The sequence below is a fragment of the Equus quagga genome, chromosome 8 (assembly GCF_021613505.1).
Source record: "Equus quagga isolate Etosha38 chromosome 8, UCLA_HA_Equagga_1.0, whole genome shotgun sequence".
In the NCBI taxonomy this organism is placed as follows: Eukaryota; Metazoa; Chordata; class Mammalia; order Perissodactyla; family Equidae; genus Equus; species Equus quagga.
In genome coordinates this window covers 56,406,920-56,419,877 of record NC_060274.1, presented here as the reverse complement: position 1 = coordinate 56,419,877, position 12,958 = coordinate 56,406,920, and the positions used below count along the sequence as shown (strand labels likewise).

At 35.2% G+C, this 12,958-nt stretch overlaps 1 protein-coding gene across 4 annotated transcripts in view; it reads right to left on the bottom strand.

Moving 5' to 3' along the window:
* DMTF1 (cyclin D binding myb like transcription factor 1) overlaps nt 1-12,958 on the bottom strand; it is a 44,658-nt gene that overhangs the window by 18,955 nt on the left and 12,745 nt on the right. For 3 of the 4 annotated variants that reach the window (XM_046669236.1, XM_046669238.1, XM_046669237.1), the window contains 4 exons: nt 12,267-12,389; nt 7,021-7,115; nt 3,320-3,434; nt 2,316-2,392 (listed from right to left, as the gene is read on the bottom strand). In XM_046669236.1, coding sequence (XP_046525192.1) covers nt 2,316-2,392; nt 3,320-3,434; nt 7,021-7,115; nt 12,267-12,389 — 410 coding nt within the window. The remainder of the gene's footprint in view (nt 1-2,315; nt 2,393-3,319; nt 3,435-7,020; nt 7,116-12,266; nt 12,390-12,958) is intronic. The other variant, XM_046669240.1, reaches the window with a different exon arrangement.

Genomic DNA, 12,958 nt, shown 5'->3' with positions numbered 1-12,958 from the left:
CAGATTTGTACAAATTAATAACAAAAAACTAAAAAGAACCCAAATGACCATTAACTGTGGAATGGGTAACTTAACAGTATATATATTTGCACAATGAAATCCAGTTAAACCTATCAACAGAGGATGGATCTCAAAACATAATATTGAACAAAAGAAGCCAGTTACAGAATATCCAGAGAATGAATCTATTATATAAATTTCAGAAAAAGGTAAAATTACTCTGATATACATTTTATACATTCTTGAATGTATGAAACTTCACAGTAAAAAGTTTCTAAATTTTAGAATCTTTCCTAAAATTATACAGTTTCAATTCCACAAATAATTAAACCTAAATATTTACAGCTCCTACATGAAAGGCACTGTGTTGCAGGATGACTATATAGAGATAAGAAGATTCTGCTTTTGTTTGCTTGTGGCTATTCCTTTCATTTATCCTTTTACCCAAAATATGGAACATGACATCTAATTAATTTGTTTAAAAATGGCTCCACAATGTTCTTAGAAGAGCACCACACAATAAAAACTATGTGAAACAAATTATCTTTTTCCAGGATCAGTATATCTTTTTGGACATTTCCTTTTTCTGCCAATCTTATCCCCATTCTCCCAATCATCCAAAATAAAAACTCTTAAGTCATTCCAACTCCTTATTTTCCTTCTTCTCCAACATCCAGGAATCAGGCTTCCTTATAGACTAGTTGCTTATCTGCCCTTGTCCTGCCAATTCCATTTCCACCACTGTAGTTTACTTACTACTACATCTCATCTTACTACTCTCATCTGGTCAACTGAAACAGTCATCTAAAATGTCTCAAATTTTAGTCAGGTTCCTGCCCTTTATTTACAAAGTTGGCAGGGTCCTTGGAGATCATTTATTCCAATCCCCTAGACAAGAAACCAGCTTCTTCATTCCCAAAGTTCAGTGTTCTTACCACTCATGATTGCTTTATCTGAACCTGCAGCATTTTTCGCAGTCTTAACTAAAGTGTGTGTAATCAGTGGATGACTTTAATACACCTCTGCGTACATTCTCAATGACCACTATATTTCTGTTTCTCCTATAACAATTAGCTTGGTGGGAAGGATCTTTATTCAACAATAAAGAATTAAAGTTATTTATTGTTTATACTTTACAAGGCTTAGTTTGGGAAGAGTGCAGCTTAAAATTAAGCTTAAGAATGTGGACATTTTAAGCAGCAATGTATTTATAATAGTGAAAAATTATAAACAATCTAAGTATCAAACAAAGGGGGATGATTAAATAAATACTGTACACCTCTCATTCCCAAACAATGCTAATGGTCTACATTTCAAACATGCCCTATTTGAATCTAACTTCATTATGAGGGTGGTAAGCAAGTCTCTGGAAAGATTTCCTTGAGAAAAGCACAGATCTACTCCACTGATCTCTCACTTAACTAAGTTATCCGTTTTTCTCATTTCCTACAGGACAGAGTTCTAATTCTTTGGCCTGGACTTCAAAGCCCAGTTTCCAGAGGCTAATTATTTTGGTTCAAGTTAATGGGGTTAATTTAATGTGCTCTGGGTTTGATCTCTGATTCCCTGGTGCTCGGTAGTTACTCATGCTGTTCCCTACAGCCCTATTCTAGCCTAAGTTATACCCCTTTTAAGACGCAGCTCAAATCCTTGCTCTTCCAATTATTTTCCATAACTATCTTAACCCTGAGAATAAACTGTTCCTACTCTGATCTCATGCACAATTCACAACATGGATCAATCACATGGTACAAAGCCTTGCATCATTCTTCACTGTTTTCAGAATTCCCAAACGGATTGCTGGCTTTTCAAAAGCAAACACTATGAGTTAAGGCAATTTATATCGCCAGTACCTCAAACATACTGTGTTCAACAGACAATGAAGAGGATGACTAAGATAACAGGATATAAGCCTGAATATGAAAATGAACTAAATTTTTTTTTTAAGGCAGGGACTAGTGTGATATCATAAATTCATTCAAAGAAGAAGATGCATATCTCAGGCTTTAGACAATATAAACTTAAACTCGTATTTATAAAAAGACAGAGCTTTAAGATTCTGAGAGGCTACCAAGATTCTGTCTAAACATCAGGATGTTAACTAAAACAATAAAACTACTTTAAACTGAGAATTCAAAATTTGTTTAAAAATATTCTAGTCATACACCTGAGGATTATTAAGCCAAATATTAGCCAGTCATCCATTACAAAAATTACTGAAAAGCTCCTAATAAGTATACACAATGCTGCTTTGAAAGTTTTGCGAAATTCTCAATGAAAAAATTAGTGAAACAAAAAAATATGCTGTAAGATACCTTCAGATAGCGTTCAATATTGTTCATCAAAATATCAATTTCTTCTTTGGACCACATCCCCTGCTTCCACTTATGTCCTTTAAAAGAAAATAAGTTATGTTGTTGAAAATGTTATTCCTTGACAGAAACAAAATACTAAAGATTTGCTTTGTGATTAAATAAATTATTTGTGGGAATAAAATGTAGCTAATTTAGTTTGTCATGCATCTGAAATCTGAAAGATCCCCAGGTAAAGTTGCTTTTGTAACCTCTGGTTTTTAAGGATACATTTCACCCTACTAAATAAAGAGAATGATAAGTAAAAGATTATAAAAATATTACTTCCTCTCAGTTACATCTCTTATCCTTTCGGCAGTATGGGACTCCTAAAAAGACATAAAAATTATAAAAACCAAACCATGTGCAAAACTTTCTGAAAAACTTCTTCAATGAAAATAAATTTTATGGGCAAAAGAAAATGTACAAACGATTCTAGGACAAGGGACACATAATGCGTTGGATACCAAGTGAATAATATATTCTTAATGAGTATTTACTATACAGTAGTTGCAAACAATCAATTTACTTACTTTTGCTTCCTTTCCTTACTTCAGAGTGGCACATACACAACCCCCACTTTCTTGTAGCAGCCTCCTAGCAATCCTTATGAGCAAGGCAGCATTATAAACACAATGTTACTTTAAGCTTCTAAGCTGCTTATCAGACCAAAGTTAGATCTCTGAAAAGTCTTGACTTCCTACTCCCATAAGCAATAATCATAGTGTCTTTTAAATGCTACCAATGAGCATTTGTTTATAATCTGCTTCATATCAGAGAAATAAGGATGAATTATTGAAAAACAAATGTTGGTTTCATGGTCTCATTCAGAGTCCAATTTAATTCAATTAGAAAAGCTCAATTGCTGTAACTACTCAATCACAATTACAAAAGTCTACTCAGAATCCTGATGACTACAAGCTCTTTTGACCTCCATATTTGACACTACAATTCACAGTATATCTTACCTTTGTTAGTCAGAGAATCCTTATCTTCTTTAGTTGTAAACCATGCTTGGCTAACTGCTGAAACTTCCTCATTACCCAAGGGAGATATTTCATCTAGTTGCTCATTCTGTAGAATCTTGAAAATGTAAAAGTAAAAAAAAAGTAGCAGCTCGATTTAATACCCAACCTGATTCATCCTTCTTTGTAATGCTAAGTATTATAAAACTCTAATAATATGGAATTCATTTGTCTTAGATATACTAAAAATATATTCAATTTATAGAAAGACAAATATTTTCTTGCTGTTTTTATTTTGGCAGTATGTAAACAAAATTATCTGCATTAACAAAATACAACCTTCATTTAAGCTAGTAACTCTGTACTAGTGGCTTAAATTCTATAGAATATTGGCTAAGATTCCATTAAGTATTTAAATTAACATAGGATATCCAAAGTCATTTGTACATTTATATCTGTAAAATGAGCTCATATATACAATAAAATGGAAATACTAGGGTTGAGTGTTATGGTTGTTAATGTCCTCACAGGTAGTTTGCTGCCTAAATATACAGTTATCCGTAATGTAATCTCTTGCTAAATTTAAAGGACTAACAGGACAAATCAAAGGACACTACTGCAAAATTATGGTGTGCTAATTGTTTACTGACAACTTTGTTTTAGCCAACTCTAGAGCTGATTCCTACCCTATTAATGCACCTTCTTTTCAAAGAACTATATGGTACTGTTTCTTTTTATGATTATTATTGCAGATAAAGCAATCTTTATTGAGAAACGTGTAGTTAAAATATTACAGCTTTATTGAGATAGAATTCACACACCATAACATTCACCCTTTAGAGTACAAAATTCAGTGACTTTTCGTATATTTATGCAACTATCACCGGGTACATTTTCAATTACAGACATATCCAATCTAAGCAAATTCTACTGGAACAAAGCCACCTTTAAGAGACTTGGCCTTGGTAAAGAGAGCTTAAGTGTGAGGAAGATTTGGCAACAGTGCTACTATACCACGTATGAGCCTATCATAGGCAGACAAGGATAAGGGGATAGTCACATGCCTATTAACCACTCAACCCAGTGCAGTCTCTGGACTGGATCAACTACTAAGCTATGCCACTGGCTAGAAGTAAGCCCTAACAAAGACTGGACTATTTCTTGAATAAGGAGAAACTGAATTTCTAATTTCAAGAGGAATTGAAACCAACCTCACTGGGAAAAAGAGAAGCTGTCAGTGAACAACTAAAGCACACTGAGAAGAAAAGCCATGCCTCTATTGCCACCTACTTTATTTTTATATCTGGTAGTAATAATATATTGTATTTATGAAAGTGTTTTTTAAATCCATAGGCGAAAAGCTAGAAATTACTGAACAAGTCTGAAATGTTTTATAACCCAATATTCATGTGTCATACATTTTAGATTTTTTTCCTTTATAGACCAAGAGGTCTTTTAATAAAGCTGAGAATTAACATAGACTAAACAGATGATGTCTAAGGCCTCTTGTATTCTGAAGATCGCAATTCTCTAAGATTTGACACAGGAGCTATTCATCAAGGGTGATACAGAGAACTACCAAAAGACCTTAATACATACAATATCCACTTTTAAGTTGGTTAAAAGAATAAAATCACCATTTCCCAAAGTGAGTTTAAATATACAGTGAAGCCTACTCTATGAACCTTAGGAATAAACCTGTCACGCTGATTAATTGCTATCTTTGGGCAAACACTTACTACCTTATGCCACAAATTTTCCTGATGAAGAGTTACAATTATTACTTAAATCATATAGCGTTAAACATGTAAACAGCCATCAAATGAAGCAAATAATTATTAAATTTTACCAATAATATTCAACAATGTGAATTACAAATGAACTAAATGAGTATAGCAGGAGACTTAGGTACCTTAAAGGGTATCTATCTATACTTAGTATGTAGATATTAATGAGTTTTACAGTATATTAACCCATTTTCCACTACTTTTTGCATAAACCTTTTTAAACTACTCAGGCTTTATTTAGGATGCTGTTGCTTTTCAAATGAAGCCTTTATGAGTTGGTTGTAGGGTTTCACGTCCATAATATATACAGGCTTAGAAATCCAAGAATAAATATTTCACCCACTGACTATCTCTTGCAACCACAAAGTACTGTATATATTGGGAAAAACTTTAATTTCTAATTATTTTTCAAGCTAGTCAATTCACTGAAAAAGGACATAGTACATTAATTACTGAACTATATGAAACAGTTACACCTGGTTTGACACAAAAGGATACAGCAAAAAGCAGACTATTTCTGAACTTTTAACTATGCTTTCACTCACAAGCTAATATTAATCTTATTAAACAAATATTAGAAATTATTAAAGTTTTTCATTTACTAAAATGCTAACAACAAACCAAGAGGCCAATGTTCAATTATAGCTTGTTAACTCTTCGGAAATAAACCAAACAAAACAATTCTATAATTTGTCTAACTAACACTGCCACTGCTCAATCTTCTAATACCTAGGTTGTAAACCAAATCACACATACATATACACAGTTATTTTTACTGTGCTGAAAATGGAATGGAAGTGAGACTACATAGTCTTTGAATGTGAAATGAATTTGACGAGCCCCATTTTGAAGACAAGATGTGCTCTATTGCTTTAGAGGGCTTGGAAAAAATTCCCATCCAAATCACCCACTGAAATCCAAGGGCAGATTATGAGGGTTTCCAGCCTGTCTCAAAGCTGTTTGAAGCATGTCAGAGACTCACTTCTCTGGAAATCCTGTCATTCTGGAATCACTCTGAAGTTCCCTATTGCAAAAGACTCACAGTGCACCTACCTAGGATATCCTTAGTCCTTGATGTTACATATCAACTTGTAACTATGACAATTCTTAACTGAAAAAGGGTCACTGTGATGCTTCACAGAAGAAAAGTCATGGTACAATGTCTCTACTAATTACTTCCAAAATATTTTACTAAGTGAAGAGATAAAACAAAAGAACAATCTACTAAAAAGAAAGGCACAACCAGCCAGAGAAAAATTTATATGTACCAAAGATTTTAGCTTTAGGCTATTTGAGAGAGCAAAGAATTCTGAATACTTTTGGCAGAAATAACTTAGAGGAGACAATTAAGCAAGTTCACATAAGAGAAGAACAGTAAGGCTGATTATTATCCAACCTCTTAACATATGGTAAAATGTATCTAGTCCTGCAGGCACCAAAAGGAACTACCACGACTACAACTATTATAATTAAAATCTATTTGAAATGACTAGTTTCCATTTACATTAGAACAGAGAACACACGTAGCCTTTCTAAATGAGTCATTACAGATAACTGCTGGGTAAAATTTATCTTAAAAAGCTTTATATCCCAATCAATACCTTACAGAAGTAGTAAGATAAAATTTCAAGTTATTTAACAGCTCTAGTGAGATCATTCCATGTAGATAAAGAATGCACGCGCATCACCTGTTTCAAAAGATGTGAACCAGACTACAGGGAATGAATTTAAAATTCTATCTTTGCTTACAATTCTGAGACTCATATATGTGGGGACTGGAAACCCAAATGAAATAGTAAGTCTTACCCCAATTCTGTGGTTGCTACTTTGTCAGACACAATATATTCTCATCATTTTATTACCTAAGGTAAGTGTAAAGGATAATCCTCTTGCAGCCAGTAAAAAGACTTACTATACCTGGATCTGTGTCACAGTTCCCTCAGCAATCTCGTCATCTGCCACCTCTGTGGTTGCGGTCATGGTCACCTCAAAGCTCTGATCATTTTCTGAAACTTCAAGAAAAAGAACAGTTCAACTCCAGAATAATAATGGCAGGTTCTAATTATTAAAACAATATCTATGGAAAAAATACATGACGTCATTCCTTGCCAATACATCTATATATCTATATCTATATTTGCTTAATAAATATTCATTGTGCACCTAATACATACTAGGTATTGCTCTGGGTGATAGGAAGACAGCAGTGAGCAAAAGGAATGAAAGTCGTCCCTTCATAGGGCTTATTTTCTACTGGAGAAGACACAAAATGAACATGATAATACGCTAGATGGTGAAAAGTACTAAGGAGAAAAATAAACCAGGAAAGGGAATTTGTTGCAAGTGGGAGAGAGTGTTTGAAATTTTAGATAGGAAGCCAGGAAAAGTAACTAAGACTTGGAACAAAGTGATGAAGGGAGCTAGTCATGCAGGTATGTTGAGGAAGAGTACTTCATTCAGAAGGAAAGCAAAGTGCAAGGCTCTGAGATGGAGGCACACCTGCACTGTCCATAGGATAGTGTGGCCAGAGCAGACTGAACGAGAACAGTAAGATATTGGGTGGGGGCTTCTAAAGACTTTGGCTTTAACTCTTAGAAAGCAAGCCACTGAAAAAATTTTAGAGTAGAGGAGTGATAGAATCTTTTATTTTAACAGGATCACTCTGGCTCCTATGGGGAAAATAGCCTGAAGGGCAATATGGAATGGCGTGAAATCAGTTAAGAAGCCAATTCAATAATCTGGATAAGAGAGGTGAGTGGCTTAGACTAGAGTAAAGGCAAGCAAGGGTGAGAAGTAGCTCAAATTGTGGATATATTTTGATGGTAGAGCCAATAGAATTTGCAGATAAACCGAACATGAAATAAACTGAAAGTCAAGTATGCTATTATAGTTTTTTTATCTGAGCTACTGGAAGAATGTACCCTGCCATTAATGAGATGGGGAAGACTGCAGAAGAAGCAAATTTGAGAATTTAGGGGCCAGCTCCATGGCCGAGTGGTTAGGTTCACAAGCTCTGCTGTGGTGGCCCAGGGTTTCACCGGTTCGAATCCTGGGCATGGACATGGCACCGCTCATCAGGCCACACTGAGGCAGCATCCTGCATGCCACGACTAGAAGGACCCACAACTAAAAATACACAACTATGTACTGGGGGCCTTTGGGAGAAAAAGGAAAAATTTAAAAAAAAAGGACTAGGAAGTTTCAGGAGTTCAGTTTTAACATATTAATTTGAGATATCTACTAAACATCTAGAGTTAAGAGAAGACTGGAGTGGAATAAATCTGGGAGTCATCACCAGGGACAGAATTTAAAACCATAAATTCTAGGGAGTGAGTGAAAAACAGAAAACAGAGGCAATCTAAGCATTGAGCACTGGGGCACTCCACATTCAGAGGTGAGGAGACGTAGACAAGTTGGCATAAGAGACTGAGAAGGAATGGACAGAAAGGTAGAAGAAAACTAGAGGAATATGTTCCCTGGAAGCCAAATGACAAAATCTTTCAGAGAGAAGGGAGTGATAAATACTGTCAAAAACCGTGGACAGATCAAGTAAGACAAAGACTGAAAAAAAATCACCCTTGGATTCACCAGCAAGGCCTCTGGAGAGACCTGGGAAGAAGAGTTTGGTGAGGTGAGAGAGGTAAAAGCCTGACTGGAGAGGTTTAGGGAAGACTGTTAGAAGAAGAAAGAGAAGCAGTATAGGAAGTTCTTTCAGGGTATTCTGCTCTAAAGGGAAGGAGAGAAATTGGATGGAGCCAAAAGCAGGCCGACAGGACTTTTATTTAAAGAAGAAATTACAGTATGTTTGTAATGCTGCGAGGAATGATTCAGTAGAGAATCAGAATGATGATTCAGAAGAGAAAGGAAAGAATTGCTGCAATAATGTCTCTGAGTAGGCAAAAGGGATGGGATCTAGTAAATCCCATGGGATTTACTAGAAGGGACGTCTTTGGGTAGGAGAAAAGATAGAATATATGGACATAGATACATGTGGGTGTGTATTTATGGTAGTGTAAACTTATAGAAATTATTTTCTGGCTACTTCAATTTTCTCAGTACAGTAGGAAGTAAGATTACCAGTTGAGGATAAAAAAGGTGGAGGAAGTGTTAGAGGTTTCAGGATGTATGAAACAGTCATCTCGGAGCGAGAAAAAGACGACTAGAGAAGCATGGTGTGACTAGAAGGCAACATTAGGAGCCCACTTCAAGTTGATGATCGTGAACTGAAAGTGAGACCAGTAAACTGGCTTGTGCTGTTTTTCTCTGATCCCCTTCAATTTGCTGTACTGGTGTAGACATAAATAGGCAGATAGATTTAACCTGGGTTGTGGTTTCACCAAGAACAATGAGGTGAGGGGAGGAAAAAAGGAGTTGAGGGTAAATGCAAGACACTGATTATCATGATTAACCATGAAACTGGGTAAGGAGGAAACAAAGCATACAAGTGGAGAAGGAACAATGAAAAAATGATAAGATCAACGGGTCCATTGGGGAAAAGGACTGCCGGAGTTAAAGAGTTTTAGAGCAAATCAGCTGAAAAGATAGGAAGTATTGGTAGGAAAACAAAGTCTGAAGTAGATCACAAATGGACTACAGTTAATAGGGAATAGCAACAGTGGCAATGAGAGTGATAAATGAGGCAGTGTGGAGAACAAAAGGAATAAGAGGCTAAGATATTGCAATAATAATTTAAATGAATAATCACCAAGATATATAACTACGAATAGGGAACAGAGTAAATGTGGTAGATGACTGCAAAATCAAGTGGTCAGTAAGGAATCTAGACTGATTAACATCAGAGTTAAGAGGACTGTTAAGGCTCAGACAAATTTTACCAGTTTTATAAAGAAACTGGTAAACTTTGTAAAGAAAACCTGAATATTAAAATTAAAGTTACATCTTTAAAAACTAATATTCACCTCTACGAAGTCCAGCAAATAATGACTTGCCCATTCAAACAGTCCCAGATGATGGTGATGGATACAGGACTTCATGAATTTATGTGACTTTTTAAAATGCTTTTTAAAACTTTCCTAAGTTAACTTTATCAATATATGTTTTTTTTTTTAATCCAGGGAACATGTAAATACTTCAAGCCTGCTTTTCATAAATTCAGTCTTATTATAAATATTAGGCTCCAGAATGCCCTCCATACACAATGATACTATGACCCAACATCAAGTAGCTTTCATGTGCTTTTATGTCAACACATCCAAATTATCTTAACCAGTTAAGTGAATGAGGGTGTGAGGGATTCAGGCTAACAACATAAAACACAACAAAATATTAAGTGTAGTTTGAAGCTATGATCATGATCAAGGCACTCTACTTTTAACCAAACGAACTAACCAGCTATAATTTATATCAAAATAATCACTCAAAAATTCTGGCTTAATAAAATACATAAGTCTTGTGGATGTACTGTACAGCATGGTGACTATAGTTAACAATACTGTACTGCAGATGGTTAAGAGTACATCTTAAAAGTTCTCATCACAAGAAAAAAAATTTAACTGTGTGTGGTGATGGAAGTTAACTAGATTTCTTGTGGTGATCATTTTGCAATACAGACATATACCAAATCATTATGTTGTACACCTGAAACTAATATTATGTTACATATCAATTATATCTGAATTAAAAAAAATCCAGCTTGAAAATGCCCACATAGGATTGCATCTATACAGATAGGCCAACCAAGTTTTAAAATTGAATCACAACATAACGATAGTGAAATTAGGAAAGAGTTTTAAAAATCATATGAATCATCATTAGGAGGAAAGATCATTTAATTAGAAATACGTTACGTTTGTATACGCCACAAATGGAAGCAATATTAGTAATTCTAACATTAACAATGTCTTTCAATCAAGTCTCATAGTAAACTGATATAAAATGTTTTTTTTTCAATTTAATAAGCAATTAACTCTAAATAAGAGTACGTATCTAACTTGGTGAAGACATGATTTTCCACGATAAAAATCTAGTCTTAGTTTTTTTCCACTGGATGAAGATGCGATTTTGGTTGATGGTGAGTGCAAAATAAAAGTTCTCCGATACAGCAAGACTCTCATTTGCGCAGAGTGCCACCAACAGCCTTGTGCCCCAACCACATTGCCATGGACTAAGACACCTAATCCACCTTTGTGTGGCCACCACAGTTCAATAAGATTCCATATTCTATTTATTTACTTATTTAATTTTTTTGAGGAAGATTAGCCCTGAGCTAACATCCGTGCCCATCTTCCTCTACTTTATATGTGGGACGCTTACCACAGCATGGCTTGCCAGGTGGTGCCATGTCCTCACCTGGGATCCGAACTGGTGAACCCTGGGCCGCCGAAGCGGTACATGTGCACTGAAGCGCTGCACCATCAGGCTGGCCCAGATTCCATTTTCTTTGTTAAGAAAATCAGAAATATAATCTAACATTACAGTCAGTGTGTTGTAGTCTTGCCAACAGTATTCCACCTAAAATACTATACCGCTTTAGAATCCAGGCTACTCTAAATGATGTTGGAATATAAAGCATGTTAAGAGCTTTTTTTTTTCTTAGTGAGATAAACTAATCAGGCTTCTATGTAACATCCATTTAGCTATACACCATATGAAGACGGAGTAGAGCATCAGGGTTAAGAGTATGAACTACAAGAACCAGAATGCCTCGGTATAACCTTAGACAAGTTACACCTCTCTGTGACCTAAGTTCCCTCATTTGTAAAATAGGGATGATGATAATACCTACTCTAGAGCATGCTTTCTCAATGATTCTTGGAGGGAAGGTTAAAAAAATCTTAGTCTTTTTATTAACAAAGCAAGGATATACATACAGTATATGTTAAAAAACCACACAGTATATCTGTGTTATTAAAATTTCATGGGGGAGAGCATTATAAGGAAAAATATGCCTAAAAAGGCTCCTTGGGGGGGTCAATAATAAAAAAAGGTTGAGAAGATTAAATTAGATAATATATATATAAACCATTTAGAGCTATACCAGGCACATAAATAAGTACTCATTAAGTGTTAGTTAAAAACAGGTTTTTTGACTAAATGAGAAAAATAACGGATCTAAGTCTATCTTGAAATGCCAATTCACTCTCTCGCAGGCTGAAGTTTGATTTCGAAAGGGAACTCTATATGCTTAATACATAGTGACTTACGTGGAAGTGCAACAACTGATATGCAAGGAGTAGAATCATCAATACTCTGATCATCCTCAGAAGACAGACAAAGCCTTTTATGCGGAGGTTCAGTACTATCTTCTGAGTCTATTTCATCAGCTTCTAATGAAACAACACAAAACAAAACAAAAACAAACAAAAGAATCTCAAAATCTTCAAACTAATGAGGAAAAAACAAAATCGTCAACAAGTAACGACTGTGAAAGAATTTTCTTACTGATTTGTTCAGTTAGCTAAACCCAGCTGTGCAAGTAGGACTCAAAAGGACATTGCCTTCTCTCTTCCTTGTGCAGTACCTCACCTCCTATTCTGATGACAAGGAACTATGAACAAAGGTGATGCGTTTTAAACAACACACTTTTGTCCTGTCAACCACCTAGCTTTTCAATATTTCACATGTAAAGACAAGGACTGGTTATTTAATTCACTCACAAATATTTACTGAAGGCCTACTATGTGCTAAGTGCTGGGAACAGGACAACAATAACAGACATTCTGCCAAGGAGCTCACTGTGTAGTGGAAGAGATGACTAAACCAACAATTTCAAAATAGTGTAATAAAAGCTATGGGTAGAATGAAGAGGCTGTTACAGGACCAGAGAAGAGAGCCATTTAATTTAGACTGCAGGTGAAGGAAGGTTTCCTAGAGAAGGTGTTTTGAATTTGAAAGA